The 21,045-nt window shown below is 44.0% G+C and overlaps 4 protein-coding genes across 4 annotated transcripts in view; 1 reads left to right on the top strand and 3 right to left on the bottom strand.

The window, feature by feature from the left end:
* LOC306939353 (uncharacterized protein) overlaps nt 1-3,810 on the bottom strand; it is a gene marked incomplete at both ends in the record, with an annotated part of 16,934 nt that extends 13,124 nt beyond the window's left edge. Inside the window, 4 exons of the mRNA XM_079523940.1 lie at nt 885-1,058; nt 1,667-1,840; nt 2,291-2,496; nt 2,674-3,810. Of these exons, the coding sequence (XP_079380066.1) occupies nt 885-1,058; nt 1,667-1,840; nt 2,291-2,496; nt 2,674-3,810 (1,691 nt within the window). The remainder of the gene's footprint in view (nt 1-884; nt 1,059-1,666; nt 1,841-2,290; nt 2,497-2,673) is intronic.
* A 794-nt stretch (nt 3,811-4,604) lies between these two features.
* LOC306939352 (uncharacterized protein) lies at nt 4,605-11,241 on the bottom strand (the record flags this gene model as incomplete). The annotated part of the gene is made up of 5 exons (XM_079523939.1): nt 11,184-11,241; nt 10,771-10,905; nt 9,788-9,978; nt 5,406-5,729; nt 4,605-4,726 (listed from the first exon to the last, which is right to left on the bottom strand). Exons 3-5 carry the CDS (start codon nt 9,789-9,791, stop codon nt 4,605-4,607), a joined length of 450 nt encoding a protein of 149 aa, XP_079380065.1. The 5' UTR covers nt 9,792-9,978; nt 10,771-10,905; nt 11,184-11,241.
* A 7,185-nt stretch (nt 11,242-18,426) lies between these two features.
* On the top strand, nt 18,427-18,660 carry LOC306939898 (dolichyl-diphosphooligosaccharide--protein glycosyltransferase subunit TMEM258-like; the record flags this gene model as incomplete). The annotated part of the gene is made up of 1 exon (XM_079524696.1): nt 18,427-18,660. One exon carries the CDS (start codon nt 18,427-18,429, stop codon nt 18,658-18,660), a length of 234 nt encoding a protein of 77 aa, XP_079380822.1.
* Nucleotides 18,661-19,090: 430 nt separating this feature from the next.
* LOC306939351 (sugar transporter SWEET1-like) lies at nt 19,091-19,765 on the bottom strand (the record flags this gene model as incomplete). The annotated part of the gene is made up of 1 exon (XM_079523938.1): nt 19,091-19,765. The coding sequence occupies one exon, from the start codon at nt 19,763-19,765 to the stop codon at nt 19,091-19,093; it is 675 nt and encodes a 224-aa protein (XP_079380064.1).
* Between the last annotated feature and the right edge of the window lie 1,280 nt (nt 19,766-21,045).

The following is a 21,045-nucleotide window of genomic DNA, read 5'->3' as shown; positions in this document are numbered from 1 at the left end:
TGGACAAACAGGACAATAGACCAACCAACCAACCAATACACAATACACCAACCAACCAACCAATACAACTGGACAATACACCAACAAAACAACTGGACAATACACCAACCAACCAACCAACCAATACAACTGGACAATACACCAACCAACCAACCAATACAACTGGACAATTCACCAACCAACCAACCAATACAACTGGACAATTCACCCAACCAACCAACCAACCAATACAACTGGACCAACCAACCAACCAACCAAGGGGCTTTGATTTGATTATGAAGGCATGAATTACAACCAATAAGGAACCAATAAATAAATGTTTACTTTATCAAAGTATCCTCCTCCTAACAAAGCCAACTACTGCAAATTATTTTGAAATTATACAGGTAAAATAAATACAAGATAAAATAAAAAAAAATGGTCAGCATTGGAGGCAACTCATAATAAATTAAATTGTAAACACACTTCTCCACCATAGCAGCACAGCCAGGATATACACGTTTCCCTGTGCTTGTTGTAACTGCACTTTTCTTCCCCTTTCTCGTCCATGTTTTAGCTAAGACGCTAACTCGTTGTACTGTGTTTCGTGCGTTGTTTTGTTTTGGTGGGTGTTCACTAAACTATCCGCACTGCATTGATTTGATTTCCCCCTCTCTGCCCGGCTGTTTGATTGACAGCCAATCCTACCTACCTACACCATAGAGTATATAAAAGGATAGAGACTGATCTCTATATTTTTAATATTATGGTCAGTGTGAGTTACCATGATATTAACCTCATCCACACTCTTCAAATACTACCACCATCATAACTACATTATAATCACTTACTATAACAGAACTTTACATAACCAAATCACAATAAAAATGTTAAATGAATCTGACCTGAGAGTCTCCAGACAACAGTTTGGGCTCTTCAGTGCAGCACAGATGAGATCCAGTCCGGAATCCATCAAGTCGTTTCCACTCAAGTCCACTTCTCTCAAATGGGACGGATTGGAGCTGAGAGCTGAAGCCACAACTTCACAGCCTCTCTCTGACAAGGAGCAGTTCTTCAGTCTAAATGAATAATACAACCAGATGAGGAGAGAGAGAGAGAGAGAGAGCGAGAGAGGGGTGGGAGTGGGAGATTAAAACCAATAAAATACATATTCCTGGATAGAGAGCCTACCTACTTGCAACCAGCAGAAGAAGAATTTTCATAAAACTGCAATTTTAATTGGCTCATAAAAGCATAATTTTTTCACTTAAAAGATAGATAGGCTATTGGTCCAAAGTTCACGCTGGTCAACAGTAGAACACTACATTTTCAACGTGAATCACATTCAATGTGAATCACATTCAATGTGAATCACATTCAATGTGAATCACAATGGCATGTTCTAAGGGACCAGTCGAAATTTAGGAAAAGGGGGGCCTGGAGGACAATAGGGGAGGGTGATGCCTTTCTAATTCTAGTCAGAGGGAGGGTGAGATAATTGTATTTCGAGTCCAAGGGAGGGTGATCCAATTCTGATAATAAAATAGTCTAGGTTTTTAAATATACCATGATATTAACCTCATCCACACTCTTCAAATACTACCACCATCACAACTACATTATAATCACTTACTATAACAGAACTTTACTTAACCAAATCACAATAAAAATGTTAAATGAATCTGACCTGAGAGTCTCCAGACAACAGTTTGGGCTCTTCAGTGCAGCACAGATGAGATCCAGTCCAGAATCCTTCAAGTCGTTTCCACTCAGGTCCAGTTCTCTCAAATGGGACGGATTGGAGCTGAGAGCTGAAGCCACAACTTCAATGTGTTCCTCTCCGAGGTCACAGCCAGCAAGTCTGTAATTACAGATTAAATGTAAAATCAGAGATGATCAAAACAGAACAGACCATGTTCACTGTCAAGGAGGTTCCTTGTGGTGCTGACTGAAATGTGTGAGTTTGGATATTTTAATAGCTAAGCAAATAGCGGCAGTGAGTAACACTTGTAATACAAACATTAAATAATTGAAACGATCCCAACTCGCTGCTGTTGTTCCACTCTATGGCAGTGAAGTGAATAAATGTTCTGTCAACAGATGAACATCCTGTACGGCCGCATGCCATGGCAAAATCACCCTGATATCACTAAACATACTAAACACAAATCACACTTGAATTGCAATACTAATATATATAAATATGAAGTGAGGGTCTCTCTCTCTCTCTCTCTCTCTCTCTCTCTCTCTCTGAATGAATGGATGAATGAAGTATATAGTGATCTAACATGTTAACATTCACACTACTAACCTGGCTGTTGTGCAGTTCTTCACAGCTGGGACCAGTCTCCGTCGCCCCTCCTTTGATGTGTTGTATTTCTGCAGGTCCAACTCCTCCAGAACCTCTGACATCATGGAGGCCAGAGCTGAACACTGAAGCACAGAGAGTTCCTTCCCTGAGCTGTTCTCTGACTCCAGGTACTGTTGGATCCCCCGACTGACTGACGGGTCGTTCATCTCCATCAGACAGTGGAAGATGTTGATACATCTGTCAGGAGAGGCATCACGATCATTCATCTTCTTCAGGTTGTTGATGACTCTCTGGATCTCCTCTGGACTGTTCTGTGTCTGACCCAGCAGACCTCCTAACAGACTCTGGTTGGACTGCAGTGAGAGACCATGAAGGAAACGGACAAAGAGGTCCAGGTGACCACTCTCACTCTTCAGGGTTTTCTTCATAGCAGCCTCCAGGAAGTAAGACAGGGAACTGTTACTGTTGAAACGGCTGTCTTCCAGGAATGCTTTCAGGACCTCAATGTTCTTGTTTCTCTTTGTGAACATTTGCCTCTTGTTCCTCTGTGTGAAACAGTGGGACAGGTAGACTGCAGCCAGAAACTCCTGGATGCTCAGATGAACGAAGCAGTAGACCGTTTTATGGAAGAACAAACCGTCTTCTTTGAAGAAGGTTGTGCAAAAGCCCAGGTTTTTCAAGTCCTTGTTCACATCAAGACCACACGCCTTCAGGTCTTTCTCATAGAAAATGATGTTGCCTTTGATCAGTTGGTGAAACGCCAGCTTGCTCAGCTTCAGAATAACTTTTCCTGCATCCTTTATGAGCTTCTCTCTGTCTGCCTCGCCTATCTCCCGCTGTATCTCACCCATCAGGAAGTGGCAGAACAGCTCAACCAGGGTTTTGGGCAGTTTGACTGTCGTCCCCATGTTCTTCACCATGTTCTTCACAACGGTAGCAAGGATCCAACAGAAGACTGGGATTTCACACATGGTGAGGAGGATCTTTGATTCTTTGATGTAAGAGAAGATTGAGCTGGCCTGGTTCTCATCACTGAACGTCTTCTCGAAGAACTCCTTCTTCTGGTCATCTCTGATGAACCCTCGTACTTCTGTCATCCTGTTTACAGACTCCTTAGGGATCTGATTGGCTGCTACAGGTCGCGAGGTTATCCAGATGCGAGCAGAGGGGAGGAGCTTCCCCTTGATGAGGTTTACAAGGAGAACTTCCACTGGGTAAGAGTCGTTGACATTCATGAGACCAATTTCTGTTTTGAAATCAAACTGGAAATTATTTTCATCATAACCATCCAGAACAAACATGACTTTGAAGGGGAGGTCATTGTAGTCTCTTGCCGTCTGCAATTCAGTGAAGATAAGATTAAGAATGTCTTCCTCAATAAATCTGGTTTCCGCGATGCAGCAGTGAATTAGCTGTGCCAAAGTAAACTTCTGTCCCTTGAGCAGATTTAACTGCCGGAACTTGAGCGGGAACACGAGGTGTGGATCTTGGGAGAAACATTTCTTGGCCCAGTCAGACATAAATTTGTGTACGAGAAACGTTTTTCCAATTCCTGCAAAGCCAACGGTCAGCACTGTTCTTTTGATTAGTCCAGAAAGGTCTTTGAAGATTTGACCGAGTTGGATTTCCTCTCTTGCCATCTTCATCTCCATCTGTCTGACCTCATGATGGCTGTGGATGTCTGTTCTTTTGATGTCTACATTGTAGAGCCGGGTGAAGACGTTTTTAAACACGACCTCAGTCTGTGTGCCCAAATTTACACTCAGATATGTGCTGTTCATGTTGCGTTGAAGCTGCTCTTCATAGTCAGTGATGTGACGATATCCTGGTGTTCTCTCCAACAGACCTGTAGCGAACAAAGACATTCTATGTTTAACAGCCTTGGAGAGAGAGAGAGAGGGGGGAGATAGAGAGAGATAGAGAGAGACAGACAGACAGACAGACAGACAGACAGACAGACAGACAGACAGACAGACAGACAGACAGACAGACCTCTCAGTTTGGCGGCCCTCTCCCTCTCCCGTCTTGCCTCGTGTTCTCCTGTCAAAGATGAGAGACAGTGATTGGTCAGTGAGATGAGAGACAGTGATTGGTCAGTGAGATGTGAGGCAGTGATTGGTCAGTGAGATGAGAGAAAGTGATTGGTCAGTGAGATGAGAGACAGTGATTGGTCAGTGAGATGTGAGGCAGTGATTGGTCAGTGAGATGAGAGACAGTGATTGGTCAGTGAGGAGACCCTATAGGATCATTCTCGTCTTCACATAATGACACAGATGGATGGATTTATATCAATATAGATTGTAAATAAATATAGTTACAAATAAATGAAAGACTTACGAGATGTGTTCCAGATTAAAACTCCAAGTCCTACTATCACCATGACGACAGTAACAATAACCCCATTTCTTAATCCTCTGCCTGTTGGTCCTTTAGGAGCTGAAAGACAGAAATAGAAAGAAAATCTCTTTAAATATATTTTTTAATTCCCCTGCGAATGCGTCCTAGTAAAACAGGAAGTGAACAGATCCACTTCCGGGTTGCACCATCTAGCTCCACCCCCCTCATAGAGTTGTGGGTGGAGTTTCAAGACAATCAGACAAACCGGAAGTAGGAATTATAGTTTTATGAAAGTGGAAGTCCGTACGGCTTTCCACTTTCATAAAAAAATAATTCCTACTAACCCTAAACCCACCAGGTTTGGGACCTTTAGCTGCAAACTGGAGTTATGGCTGTTTAAAGCCCAGCCAATAGGAGTCAATAATTATGGTCCCCCCTAGCAACCCCTCAAGGACCCCTTGGGGGTCCCCAAACCGCACTTTGATAACCACTGGCATGGCTGGCAAATGGGAGGAGAGATGGACAGAACCCCTGGGCAATGGGATTGCCCAGGGGGAACAGATCTTCTTGGCAAATTGGAGATGACGTGGACGGAAACAACAACCACTATATTAATGACAAGTATTTCCTACAGCTTTAAGTCCACACATCTGAACTAACCCTTACACACACACACACACACACACACACACACACACACACACACACACACACACACACACACACACACACACACACACACACACACACACACACACACACACACACACACACACACCTCTGTAAAGCGGGTTGTCTACAGCCTCGCTCTGCTCCACACTGAACCAGTTCTTTATCGCACAGGATATTCTTTTAACTTTTCTCCCTTCCTCGTCGTTGCTGATCGTCACCGCCCGGGAGTCGGGTTCGCTCCATTCCTCATCGTTGTAGATCCTGGTCTCGTTGGGTTTGGGTCGAGTCCATTTCTCATCGTGGAACCTCCATCGATAGACGACCACGCCCGACTCTGTGACGTCTCCGAATACGATGCACTGCAGCGTGCAGCTGCTGGAGTTGGAGTCACATGGAGCCACGATGGATAGCTCTGGATGTGGGACTTTCTCTGTTGAGGACACAGAATGAACACATGAAGAATTAACCCATTCTGATGGATAGCTCTGGATGTGGGACTTTCTCTGTTGAGGACACAGAATGAAAACATGAAGAACTAGAAAAAGTGCCCTTCTGGGCACAGGTCTCCACCAGGAGGATAGGAGTGTATGTGATGTTTGGCAAAATGTTTAGGAGTGATATAAACATGTTTGTTTGTTTTTTGCATTTTCTTCATTTTCTTGAGGAGATGCAGAGCCAGATCACTCATAGCATCTCTGAGGATATAATTCTGGATGAGCAGGACATGTGCAGCATTTTGTACAAAACGGGCCACTCCTGAAGACTTTGGAAGGCAATCTTAGCCAATCAGTGTAGAATCTGAGAAATCCAACAGGCTCGTCTTGATCACATGACTACAGAGATCATGTATACCGATTTGCATGAGATTTGGATGAAATCTGTGCGACTAACATAAGCAATGTGTTTTGCAGAAATCGGCCTCATGGTGGCGCTATAACCGGCAGATGTGGAGGGATGCAGGGAAAATGTTTTTCCATGGCCTCTAGGGAGTGCGCATACAAAGTTGTACACAGATCGATGCAGTTATAGATAAAAACAGGAATTGCCCTGTTATAGTGCCACCATGAGGCTGGTTTGGAAAATAAATTGTGTCATGTCGTCCTCAGCCTAGTGGAAATGTGCGTGTATAATTTCACGGAAATTGCACACTGTGTTTGTGATTTGTGGCATTTTGTTCGAAACGGCCCAATCATGTGAGCTTTGGAAGCGAATCTTAGTCAATCAGGAAGGAAGATGGGAAATGGTGCAGATCCGTGTTGATCACATGACTATGGAGATAGTGTATACCGAATTGTGTGATGTATGGATAAAATGTGTACGAGTAATCTACAGAAATGTGTTTTGCCTAAATCGGCCTCATGGTGGCGCTATAACAGGCCGTTGAGGAATATTTGGGGCAGAGGTTCGTTGTTGGCATCCAGAGAGTGTGTGTGCAAAGTTTGGCATGGATCGGGCCAACGGTGCCGGAGATTAGCTGGTAACAGACGGACGGAAGGAAGGAAGGACGGACGCACACACACACACACACACACACACACACGGACGGAGTGCAAAACATACTCTCTCCCCATGCCTTCGGCCTGGTGGAGACAATTAACCCATTCTGATGGATAGCTCTGGATGTGGGACTTTCTCTGTTGAGGACACAGAATGAACACATGAATAATTAAATGTAGCTTTTAGCGTAGGTTCAATAAGGAAGATCTTAACCAACGCTTTCATTCGGCCTTTCAGCACTATCATGGCTCATCATTATCTGTTCTCAAATCCTAGCACTTTGCAGCAGCCAACCAGGTGATTGGACTCCGCCTTTAAATATCTCTGCCTCTGACACTTTGCCTTCTCTTTCAGTCTGCAACAAGCAACCCACCTCCATCCCAACTCCACCTTGTCATCTAGTGTTGAGAAGGAAGGAGGTTCATCTGCTCAGCTGCCACCACCAGCGTCTAGACTTCAATGCTCCAATGGGGGGGTTCTCCCTATTAAAAGCTAATCTTAAGCAATGAATGCAATTGGAGTCTAATCGCCAAAATAATGCTCTGCCATAATTTTGCCTTTGCCATTTTGCTAAACTGCTGCCAAAATCTTTCCAATAAACATTTGCTTATTCCATATTGGTGTGTTCTCTCCTTTTATTGAACCCATTCTGATGGATAGCTCTGGATGTGGGACTTTCTCTGTTGAGGACACAGAATGAACACATGAAGAATTAACCCATTCTGGGCGGGAACCCCTTTTGGTGTTTTAAACATTGTTATAATTTAGCTATTGAAAAATAGCAGATCTACAAGCTTGTAGGTCTGCTATTTTTGAAAAATCGAAGAACTGTCAGGATGTAGAAGAACATTTTTAGAATCTGATCTCAGGTCAAAATGGGTTAATGCACCACACATCTACACACACACACACACACACACACACACACACACACACACACACACACACACACACACACACACACACACACACACACACACACACACACACACACACACAGAAGACGAGATGTTAACATGCCTCCTGCTGACCCTGAACTGACCTCATGCTTCCTTCTATGCATAAGGAGTCCAAGCCCCATCTTTTCACCCGACAGGAGAGGGGGTTTCCCCAGTTGGAAACATAGCGCGTGGAAGGAACGCGAACACGTTATTTCAAGCAGTTATTCCTTTCCCCTCCATCGGGCGCCCCGGCTGGCCAGAGGGAGGCGGTATGAGCCGGATTTCGATTACATCTTTAGCCCAGCCCGACTGCACCACATCAAAATATCTACAGTTTCCATTACAATTGAAATAAAGTATCCCCTCGCACTAAACCCCCACGGAGGGAATCAACGCCCCTTTCTTCAACATTTCAACAACAGTGTTGCCATGTCTGCTTGTTATAAGTGACTTTGGGGGCTTCTTTCTAAAGTGTAGGCCCCTAGTTGCTTATTTGGGCTTGTTTCTAAAGTGTAGTTGTTTATTTGGTCTTGTTTCTAAAGTGTAGTAGTTTATTTGGGCTTGTTTCTAAAGTGTAGTTGTTTATTTGGTCTTGTTTCTAAAGTGTAGTTGTTTATTTGGTCTTGTTTCTAAAGTGTAGTTGCTTATTTGGTCTTGTTTCTAAAGTGTAGTTGTTTTTATTTGGTCTTGTTTCTAAAGTGTAGTTGTTTATTTGGTCTTGTTTCTAAAGTGTAGTTGTTTATTTGGTCTTGTTTCTAAAGTGTAGTTGCTTATTTGATCTTGTTTCTAAAGTGTAGTTGTTTATTTGGTCTTGTTTCTAAAGTGTAGTTGCTTATTTGGTCTTGTTTCTAAAGTGTAGTTGCTTATTTGGTCTTGTTTCTAAAGTGTAGTTGCTTTTTTGGTCTTGTTTCTAAAGTGTAGTTGTTTATTTGGTCTTGTTTCTAAAGTGTAGTTGCTTATTTGGTCTTGTTTCTGAAGTGTAGTTGCTTATTTGGTCTTGTTTCTAAAGTGTAGTTGTTTATTTGGTCTTGTTTCTAAAGTGTAGTTGCTTATTTGGTCTTGTTTCTAAAGTGTAGTTGCTTATTTGGTCTTGTTTCTAAAGTGTAGTTGTTTATTTGGTCTTGTTTCTAAAGTGTAGTTGCTTATTTGGTCTTGTTTCTAAAGTGTAGTTGCTTATTTGGTCTTGTTTCTAAAGTGTAGTTGTTTATTTGGTCTTGTTTCTAAAGTGTAGTTGTTTATTTGGTCTTGTTTCTAAAGTGTAGTTGCTTAGTTGGTCTTGTTTCTCAATGTTGTATAAACCAGTGGTTCTCATGTTCAGGGACCTGAAGCCCCGTATTGCTGCGGTGTGCCAGGAGAGTTTGAGAGTTGAGTTTTCAGAGCGATTTAGTTCAGATTGAGCAGTGCATATAGTAGCAGTAGTAGTATTTATTATAGTAGTATTTAGTTCAGATTGAGCAGTGCATATAGTAGCAGTAGTAGTATTTATTATAGTAGTATTTAGTTCAGATTGAGCAGTGCATATAGTAGCAGTAGTAGTATTTATTATAGTAGTATTTAGTTCAGATTGAGCAGTGCATATAGTAGCAGTAGTAGTATTTATTATAGTAGTATTTAGTTCAGATTGAGCAGAGCATATAGTAGCAGTAGTAGTATTTATTATAGTAGTATTTAGTTTAGATTGAGCAGTGCATATAGTAGCAGTATAGTAGTAGTATTTATTATAGTAGTATTCATAGTATAGAGTTTAGTTTTAGTAGTTCCGTCCGTTTACTAGTAGGCTAGTAGTTTAGTTGTATTTCAGGTCAGTAATAGATATAGTTGGTAGTCGGTTATGGTAGTATTAGTAGCAGTTTAGTGTTTAGTATAGTAGAGATTTAGTTTAGCTCCATCAGTTTGTGTCTCCATTATGCCCCCTTCCCTGGACTGATCCATCACATGGAGGACCGGCTGATCCCAAACATGCTCTAATAAATGTTTCAATAAAATAAAATACCAAAACAAATCATAAAGGACAGACAATAATAGATCCATAACGACGAGTCATACTTACTCATCTCTTTAAGCACGTAAACCTTGTGGTGAGGTCTGAAGTTGATCTCCACAGAATACACCGCCCCATGTCTTCTACGGTCATGTTGTCGATGACCAGCCGTCCAGTGTGTGTGTCCAGTGTTGTGCGGTTTTTAAACGTCCCGTAGAAATCCAGACCAAAACCCAGTTCCCATTCTGCTGCTTTGTTGGCTGTTAAATTACCACAAATCAAAGGTTATTGATACCTGCCTACAGTTTCTATCTGGTCATCCCAGCTTAGTAAGATGTTAAAAGTAAAAAATATTTAGGACGACCGTTGAGCCGATTCTACTCTATGGTTCCGAGACATGGACACTTTCAAATAAATTAGAGAAATGGTTGGATGGCACTTACACCCGCCTTCTAATGAGAGCGCAAAATCTGTCTTGGAAGAGCCACCCATCGACTAATCTAATATACGCCAACCTTCCCCGTGTTTTTTCACTAGTCTGATCCAGAAGAACACAGTTTGCCGGCCACTGCTACAGAGCTGACAATGAGGTTATATCTTCCCTTCTTCTCTGGAGTCCTGCCTCAAAGCAGACCAGAGGTAGAAAACTGTCGTTCCCTGATGTCATCGCTAGGGACACATGCATCAGTAAAGCAGGAACTGGGGGTGGCAATGAAGGACCGGAAAGTCTGGCGTTGCATTGTGAAATCCATGATCTCGACCGCGGTCGAAAAATTATGATCTATCTTATATCTACCTACCTCTCTATCTACGTATCTATCTACGTATCTATCTATCTATCTATCTATCTATCTATCTATCTACGTATCTACGCATCTATCTATCAATCTATCTATCTACGTATCTATCTACGTATCTATCTATCTATCTATCTATCTATTTATCTACGTATCTACGCATCTATCTATCAATCTATCTATCTATCTACCTACCTCTCTCTATCTATCAGGCATCAGTTTGAAGCTCTACTGTCTCATCATCAGTCCACATACCAAGCCAGGGTGCGGTTACATCGGGTGCGTGCGTCCACATGATGAAGGTGACGGCGTCAGGAACAGAGCGGATGTCTGGTTGCAGTTCCACACGGATGCCTCTGCCTCGCGGTGGAAGGTACGTCATCTCTTGGTCTGTGGAGAGACACGTAGGTCAGTCAAGTTGAACAGTTCAATATATATATATATATATACAAACATTTGGGCCACATTTTCAAGATTTTTCGTAAATAGCAGACCTTGTAGCGCGGCACTCGGTGCCGCGCTACAAGGTTGTAGATCTGCTTGTAGATCTTCTATTTTTCAATAGCTAAAGTATAACATAATGCTTAAAACACCAAAAGGGGTTTCCGCCCCAAAATGGGTTAATAACAAGCCCAACACTGGTCATGATTATGAACATTCAATCTTACCAACAAGGAGCTGGATCGTACTGCTGCCCACGTTTGGAACAAGACAGCGGTAGGTCCCTTCGTCCGAGAAGCTCACGTCGGTCAGCCACATTGAGATGTCACCACGAGACAGCTTGTCATGGAGCAGGGACGTCCTCCGTTTGTACGACGGGTGCACGGGTAGAATCAAGGTACGTCCGTCTCGGAGAACGCAAACGTCTGGTGGCACCAGGTCAGCTCTGGTCCAAAACACTGACCTACTCTCCATGTTGACCGGAGGGTCAACGTGACATGGAAGGATCACCTCGCCTCTCAGTCTGGCCAGCACAGGTTGAGAGGACCCGTTGACCTGGTGGAGTCCTAAAAACACAACACAGGTTGAGAGGACCCGTTGACCTGGTGGAGTCCTACAAACACAACACAGGTTGAGAGGACACATTGACCTGGTGGAGTCCTAAAAACACAACACAGGTTGAGAGGACCCGTTGACCTGGTGGAGTCCTAAAAACACAACACAGGTTGAGAGGACCCGTTAACCTGGTGGAGTCCTAAACACACAACACAGGTTGAGAGGACCCGTTGACCTGGTGGAGTCCTAAAAACACAACACAGGTTGAGAGGACCCGTTGACCTGGTGGAGTCCTAAAAACATAACACAGGTTGAGATGACCCGTTGACCTGGTGGAGTCCTAAAAACACAACACAGGTTGAGAGGACCCGTTGACCTGGTGGAGTCCTAAAAACACAACACAGGTTGAGAGGACCCGTTGATTCTTCATATCCAAATGAGTGAAACGGCCGGTGTGTTTATGTTTATTCATTGTAATAATCAATATCGCTATGGTGATTTATCGCCACACCGCTCCGCATGACAGCATGTAGTCTCTGTCTCAGATCCCCTCTCACCGCCGGCCGCCGGGGCACTGAGCCAGTCTGCTGGTCATGCAGGCTGCAGTGCCCATAGCACGCACACACGCATACACGCACGCGCGCACACACGCACACACGCACACACACACACACACACAAACACACCTTGTCCGCGGCCTCAAAATGCCTCTCTCTCTCTTCGGGCATACACTGAGCCGTCAGCCAAACAAATATACATCATTCTCATGGCTTTCTTTTAGCGGGACCGAGGCTAGCCGTATGTTATGTTATTAAAACAGATGAGTATAAGCCTGGGACAGAGGCTAGCCGTATGTTATGTTATTAAAACAGATGAGTATAAGCCTGGGACCGAGGCTAGCCGTATGTTATGTTATTAAAACAGATGAGTATAAGCCTGGGACCGAGGCTAGCCGTATGTTATGTTATTAAAACAGATGAGTATAAGCCTGGGACCGAGGCTAGCCGTATGTTATGTTATTAAAACAGATGAGTATAAGCCTGGGACCGAGGCTAGCCGTATGTTATGTTATTAAAACAGATGAGTATAAGCCTGGGACCGAGGCTAGCCGTATGTTATGTTATTAAAACAGATGAGTATAAGCCTGGGACCGAGGCTAGCCTTATGTTATGTTATTAAAACAGATGAGTATAAACCTGGGACCGAGGCTAGCCATATGTTATGTTATTAAAACAGATGAGTATAAGCCTGGGACCGAGGCTAGCCGTATGTTATGTTATTAAAACAGGAAGACAACCCCGTCTTCCTGTGACTGTCTATCTCCAACAATACTATAGCCTACTATATATATATATATATATATATATATATATATACACACACAATAACAATACTATAGCCTACCTACGCTTTAGAAATGCATCACCATTGTTGGAGTATAGTATGCACTATGCAGCCCATGTAATGTGTAAAAATAAACGCATCAATGAATGAATGAATGAATGAATGAATAATGTCTGTTTCAGACGGGATTCGAACCCCTCCATTTGTCAGCATAAAGTTTACTAGACACGGAGTGTACTCCAGTACGCCATTACTAGCGACAATATTGTGCAATCAAAGTAAAATCATAGAGTATAAAACCATGAGCCATGAACACAACATGGACATGGGACCTAGATTAAGTTGAAATCTCAATCACCACAGGCACATTTATTTCCAACACAACTGTTTAATACAGATTGTTGCCAACTTGCCAACATCTCCAACCATATCATCACCTAAATTAATAAATGATTGTTAAATGAATAAGTCATTGTTATACAGGCTACTCAGAAATAGTAAATATATACGATAGGTTAGATTTGTTTTCAAATGAGAGACTAAATAATAAAATATGCATGGCAAAGTGTCTGAAAAGCCAATGTGAACTTAATGATTGAATATCGACCAAATTATCGAAGCTAATGGGGTCATTGGTTAGACATGGGTTAAGGTTAGGTTTAGGTGTGATGCCCCGTGGGAGGTTAGGTTTAGGGTGAGGGTTTGTAGTTGTAGTTGTAGGACTAATGACTGGTCTAACCAATGACTAGTCTAAACCAAAAACTGTCTAAACTCCCGAGCCAGGGGCCTCAGTCATTCAGTGGTGAATGACATCTCAGGTTAATCTATTCTGTTGTCTGTTGTTTTGAGTTGTGATAACTGGATTTGTACTCTTGAGTTATTTACTGTTCAGAGATGGAGTACACATAATGGCACACTGGGCTATGCTTCAGACTGGTGCGCTCCTGCTGACATTGGGAGGAGTTTGAATCCTGTGAGATGCTGACAGTTATTTATTTGGGCAGACAGGGGTGATGGTGACCGGGGGAACGTGGTGGGCAGACAGGGGTGATGGTGACCGGGGGAACGTGGTGGGCAGACAGGGGTGATGGTGACCGGGGGAACGTGGTGGGCAGACAGGGGGTGATGCTGACCGGGGGAACGTGGTGGGCAGACAGGGGTGATGCTGACCGGGGGAACGTGGTGGGCAGACAGGGGGTGATGCTGACCGGGGGAACGTGGTGGGCAGACAGGGGTGATGCTGACCGGGGGAACGTGGTGGGCAGACAGGGGTGATGCTGACCGGGGGAACGTGGTGGGCAGACAGGGGTGTTGCTGACCGGGGGAACTACCCTGTCTGCCCACCACGTTCCCCCGGACAGCATCACCCCTGTCTGCCCACCACGTTCTGAACTGAAAACCGTATCTTAACAGAACTTCTGCAGCCCCCACGTGACCACGTCGAAGGTTTAGTCCCCTTCCTCCTAGCCCTGGTAACCCTGCTACTTCCCCCCGTGCACACTGACTGCAGCTGAGCCCTGCTACAACTCCCAACATCTACGAATGCTAAATATAAAGATGCTTTACACCGATGTTCCGACTGTGGCCTACGGGGTGCTTGTGCAATGTGTTAGTCTGTAGTTTTCAATAAAGACGTGGTTTATAATGTCAGAGAGCCATACGGGGTGCTTGTGCAATGTGTTAGTCTGTAGTTTTCAATAAAGAAGTGGTTTATAATGTCAGAGCCATACGGGGTGCTTGTGCAATGTGTTAGTCTGTAGTTCTCAATAAAGAAGTGGTTTATAATGTCAGAGAGCCATACGGGGTGCTTGTGCAATGTGTTAGTCTGTAGTTTTCAATAAAGAAGTGGTTTATAATATCAGAGAACCATACGGGGTGCTTGTGCAATGTGTTAGTCTGTAGTTTTCAATAAAGACGTGGTTTATAATATCAGAGAGCCATACGGGGTGCTTGTGCAATGTGTTAGTCTGTAGTTCTTAATAAAGAAGAAACGCCATTTCCCTCCCCTCGTTTACTTCCCGTTTACATTGAGCATAATTCCGTCTTTCACCGGATGCGCTCCCTCCCTCACTAGTACGGCCGTTGGGGAAGTTCCGAGAACTTCCGACAGAAATCGGCCACAGACAGATTAAAACACTTCTTTATTGAAAACTACGGACTAAGAGTTCTACATTGTACAAGCAAAACATGACAAAATCCATCAACTACATCTACGATAAAAACAAAACAAAAAAAAACAATCTAAATCTTAGGCTACCGTTAGCTATAGTAGCATACGCCCAGGACTACAATACAGTGAGTCGAGTGTAAATAAAGTTGTATAAAGTGTCGTTACCTCTCACAGGTGATGTGTAGTAACCGCTGGGTCTGCTCCACAGCATCACCAACATGTAGAAATACATCCTCATCGTCCAACAGCAACAAACCGTCTCTACTGTGACCGAGAGAGAGAGAGACGCCATCACTACACTCCCGACGGCCAAAAAAAACAAGAAAGAATGTCCACACACACACACACACACAGACCCCTCCTTAGTCCAGAGGAACTGAGGAAGAAGGAAGTGGTAACAGGTATAGGTCGCCCCTGTTCCATCTCGCCCCACTACTCCCTAGCTATAAATAACAAACATATAATTAATGTTGGTGATTTATATAAAAGGTATTATCATATTAATGTATACCATGTACCCTGGTCCACTCACTCCCGACCCCCACAAAACCAAGGTGCGCGCACGCACGCACACACACACACACACACACACACACACACACACACACACACACACACAGTGACCACTCCTTAGCCCAGGGGCCAGAGAGGAAGACAGAGTTAAGTTAGTTGTGACTAAACTCCGTTCACTTCATGGGGCTTCAGTCCAATGGAGGCTCTTGACAATTTATTTAATGTCCCGGAGCAGAAGTAATGCACTGGACTCAGGGCAACAGCCCAGCTGTAATGATCTTAAATGGTTAAATCACTTTATTTTAGATCAGGTTTTTTTTTGTATTAGTACAACATAAACATTAAGACTTTAGTTGTCACTGTACAATACTTTAAAACAGTTGTCATGGTAATAGAATATTAGTACAACATAAACATTATGACTTTAGTTGTCACTGTACAATACTTTAAAACAGTTGTCATGGTAATAGAATATTAGTACAACATAAACATTATGACTTTAGTTGTCACTGTACAATACTTTAATTAGGTAATGAATGGCCTATGAACGTTCAACAAGACCGAGTTGGGTATGCAATTGCTGTGGGGTATTTCGTTTTTTGTAAAGGTGGTTTTAGGTCATCGAATAACATGCTAGTAGAGAATCAATAAACCATTCTCTGTGTGCAACTTGTAGTCCAACTTGCATGACACTTGGACATCAACTCCTTCCTCATCAGAATATTCGACTTGGAGTTGTTTTGTTTTCTCATTGTTGAAGACGGATCTTCCCTTGACATTTGCAAAACATTGCACACGCCAGACTGGCTGATGCACAACCTGCCATGCCTCATGTACTTTTTCCATCACTGGTACTAGCTATCTTCTCTACTGTACTACGTCCATACCTTCAATAACCTCCTGACTGCATCCAGCTGCATTATCTTGATTCTTTCAGACATCCCCTGTATTGCAAGAGCACAATTAATGACCTTTGCAATGTAGAAATCGTTTCTTGTCCATGCAGATATGTCTTTATCAGCTAGGCCTATATTACCTTTTCTTAGGTTGCTGCTGCTGCCACACTTTTTGTGTTCCCCTCCAATATCTTTACTGCTGCTTCAGCATAGGGCAGGCAGTATCCCCCCCCCCTCCCCTCCCTCCTTTTTTTATCTAATCCTGTTCAACTTCCCCTCCTTAATTCTCTGACCCACGATATACTATGCTGTCTGTGCATAATGTGTTCCACCACGTGTAAACACTTTGCTTGTTCTTTACAGCCCTCCTCCTGCAAATAGAAGCAACATGGGGCGGCGGTCGGTGGCGCAGGGCAGGGGTAGAGTGGCCGCCGGATGGGATACAAGCTTCGCTCCGGATTTGTGATGCTTTTGTGTGACACTGTAGTATGATCAAGAAGGGGATTCATTTACGAAAAACACAAAATATTACAATATGGAGGAGAGAGGGGATTTCTGCCCGAACAGCAACAAAATCATCTCTAGACGCATTGATATTGTTCACAGACACACATACGCAAACAACAAAATGTTTTACTTTTTTCCTGGTTGTAGTACAAGGACACTGTTGCACATGCAGTCATTACATTTATTTGGTATATACTGTAGCCTGATCCCTTCGACATATACAGGACCAACACAAACAGTACAATTATTCTATTTACATGTTCTGTATTTCTGTCCTCTCTCATAAGGCAGAGTGAAAGAAAGAGAATCAAACCAGTCTTTTTAAATTCAGTACAGTGTACTACAGCAGTGGTTCCCAAAGTGGGGTCCGGGGACCCCCAGGGTACCTGAGGGAGTTCCAGGGGGTCCCCAGCTAAATGATAGTTTGGAACCAAATGGACCATTATTGGTCTGTAACTCTGAGAGTGTACAAAGTTCCATTTGTACACTCTCAGAGTTAAAATAACATTGATTTTACAATATGAATTGGGGGTCCCAGACATAGAAATGCCATTAAACGGGGGTCCGTAGACTAATGCATGTCAAACTGGGGGTCCTTGAAATTAAACTAGTTGAGAATCACTGCTAGAGCCGTAAAAATCTTCTCTTATGGGGGTCCCTGGCATATCTCTTCAAATGGGGGTCCGCGGGCTAGTGAGTGTCAATTTGGGGGTCCTTGACATGAAAAAGTTAGGGAACCACCGTACTACAGTACCTGCTCCTGGAGAAACTTTGTGGGCTCGATCTCAAATACGGATTATATTGTACATGACAAGACCTCATAGCCTAAAATAAAGGTTTAAAAAGGTTTATATATTACTATCCCCGCCCACTATTCCAAAAAGACAAACATTTTAAAGTTCGAACGAAGCTTCTATAGGTGAAGGTATGACATGAGCTAAAACGAGTCAAGTTCTTATGTCCATTAAATCCAAAAGGGAAGCGCGCACATCTCAGAGAAGTTGACGGGTGCTGAACAAACATATACATACAGAAAGGAGGTATAGGATGTCCGCACACCGTTCTCTTAGCCTACCTTTATAAATGGTAAATGTTGCATTTATATAGCGCCTTTATCCAAGGCGCTTTACATAGATTGTGCATTACATTCACCCATTTACACGCATTCATACACCGATGGTGGGAGAAACCATGCCAGGCACCAACCTGCACTGCTGCACATCAGGAGCAATTAGGGGTTCAGAGTCTTGCTCAAGGACACTTAGACTCTAACTCTGGGGGAGCCCGGGTTCGAACTGGCAACCTTGCGGTTACCATCCAGCCACTCTAGCCACTCACTCTTTATGTTCTTATGTCCAAACATGGAGATGAGGTGACGTATACACTGACGTGTCATCCACCAATGGGGATCAGTCCCGCGGTTAAGTGAACATCAATATAAACCAACGCGATGATTCAGAATCTCCATGCCACAAATATTGTAAAATGGACTTTGATGTGATGACCAGACATACCGGCCCGGTAAACCCGGATGTGTACCCCCACCTCGCCATGCTCCTGCTGGCGTGTGGAATGTTCTTCACAGCCCGGTTCTTTGTCTACGAGAAGACAGGGTACAGCAGGAATATCTTCAAAGAGCTGCTGATCTCCCTCGTGGCTTCAGGCTTCATGGGCTCCGGCGTGCTGTTCCTGATGCTCTGGGTTGGCATCTACGTGTAGGCTTGGTTCAGCATTCCATTTGTGAAATGACATTTTCCATCCTATATGTACTTTGTACGACAAATAGCCCAAATCTACAAGCTCACACAATACATGAACCAATTTCACTACTTAAAAAAATATTTAAAATATTTTGACAAAATATTAATGTGGACAAAAATATAGGGGATGGATTTCCCCTATACCCCCAGTAGAATAAGCCCATGGCCTGTTCACAAGTCCCCGAACGTCATGCGGGGTTGGTTGCCTTGTATGCTTCCATTCGCCTCTAATCTGGTAAACCGCTACAATGATTTATTTTTTTGTCTTCTTTTTTTTCCCCCATCTTTATGTATATATAGCTAAAAAAACAAAAAAAAACAGAACTGCCATCGAGTCCTGACCATTCGCTGCTTCTCCATTCCTCTCGGGCAGGAGGCCCCCCGCCCACTCAGACCTGGATGCGTTTACTGAAGGACGGCGAGCTCTGACCGGCCGGCGAGGGGAAGATCCCGAACAGGAAGAGCCGGACGACGCTCGTGACGATCCCGGGCGCGTTGGGAAGCGTGATGTAGTAGTCGCCGAGCTGGAGGCCGTACAGGACCCAGGAGGTGGAGGCGAGGAACGTGGCCACCGTCAGGGGCAAGGACAGGCGCTCCAGGTTTCCACTACGAACCATTCCCGCCAGCTCGGCGAGAGGCGAAAAGTACATCCCGACGGTCATCAGACTGCAGGTCAGTCCCAGCTGCTCCAGACGACGAGGCTCCCCCGGAGGCATAACCTCCGTGAAATAAAACCACCCGCCGGCCAACACGGCCGCGGCGCACGCTATCTCAGAGTACAACGCGCGCCTCTTGCGTTGGTTGCTGTAGTAGAGGTAGCAGACGATGTACAGGGCCTGCAGCGAGGCTCCGACGGTGTTCACCAGCACCAGGGTGCCGTCTCCCTTCAGCGTCCCGTAACACAACCAGCCCAGGTTGTTGAGGCAGGTGGCGAGGAACGGCAGGAACTGGACGTTGTCGGCACTCCGGGCCGCTCTCATCCTCCTCAGGTCCATCAGTCCCGTGGAGAACATCCCCATGGTGAACACGATGCACGCCCACGATAACAGCTGCAACATCTCCATAGAACAATTATTGAAGCTTCAGTAGATTATTGATATATGTAATGAACTACACCTCCATAGAACACTGGAGCTTTATTTGATTATTCGTAGTTATAAGAACTACAGAGCTCCGTTGACAGATCAAGCCCAAATATGGAGTAAATGTTATAGATAAGAAATAAGATACGTCATCGAATGACTGATGTATATCTTTTTCCAAATATGGAGTTCCACCTGGCCTGGTGGAGATGTGTGTGCGCCACAGGGCTCCATATTTTCCCCTTCATTACAATAATAATTGATGTATTTAACAGATGCTGTTATCCAGAGTAACTCACAATAAACAAGGTAATTAATCACTTAAATATAATATAAGCGAACAGTGTAGAGCCTCGAGAAACTGGAATACCAGGTAGACGTGAACCTATAGCATCTGCCTAAACAGCATGTAATCCAAATAACATAACAAAAAAATCACACCTCGCTCTTATCATTATACATCATCATGCATCATCTCTGAACAACTGAATCTATCTATGCGATTGGTTGGTTACATTTACATGAGATATATGAGAACGAGTGACCACGAGTAAGATATGCCTGCATGCGCCCCCCTGCGTAGTAGCCATATCTTGGTCAGTCACTAACATCAATCGACAGAGAAGATGGCAAGAATGGGTGCAGGGAGAGTGAGTCTGCAGCTGTGAGTCGTGACTGAATTTATTCCACATTTCTGGAAGCCAGGAGGGAGTAGAGACGTGTGGAGCATTGTCCAGCGTGTTTTAGGGAAGGTTCGTGCAGCATTCCAGTGTTACCTGATCTAAGTGAGTGGTTAGGGGGTGAATCAGGCCTCGATCGTATGGGGTTTAATTGCCATGCCTTTGGTTGCCGTTAGGCTGATCTGTGTTTGGTACTTGGTGCAGGCAGCAACCATGCAGAAGCCAAAGGAGGGAGCGGAAAAGGGGGGAGATATTTGGGTGTAATTTGACTGGTTGTAGACCAAGTCAAGTGACAGGCGTGCTTTGGCATTCTGGACCATTTGGAGGGGTTTAAGTCATGCTAGCAGGCCAGTAAGGTGGAAGTTACAGTAGACAAGCCTTGAGATGACTTTGAGCATGACTCCTGGGTGCATGAGGTCTAATCCTCTGAATGTTATAAATGTAAATGTACAGGAACAAGTGGCCACTGCAATGTCTGGCTTGGAAGGACAGCTGAGCTAACTGTCCAAGACAACATACATGCTCTCAAAAAGAAAAAAAAAATAAGGTCCTGAGGAGTGAGGACATGTCATCAACAAATAC

The sequence above is a fragment of the Electrona antarctica genome (assembly GCF_951216825.1).
Source record: "Electrona antarctica genome assembly, chromosome: 16".
NCBI lineage: Eukaryota > Metazoa > Chordata > Actinopteri > Myctophiformes > Myctophidae > Electrona > Electrona antarctica.
The sequence above is the reverse complement of the archived record's forward strand: the minus strand, read 5'-3'. Positions and strand labels throughout refer to the sequence as shown.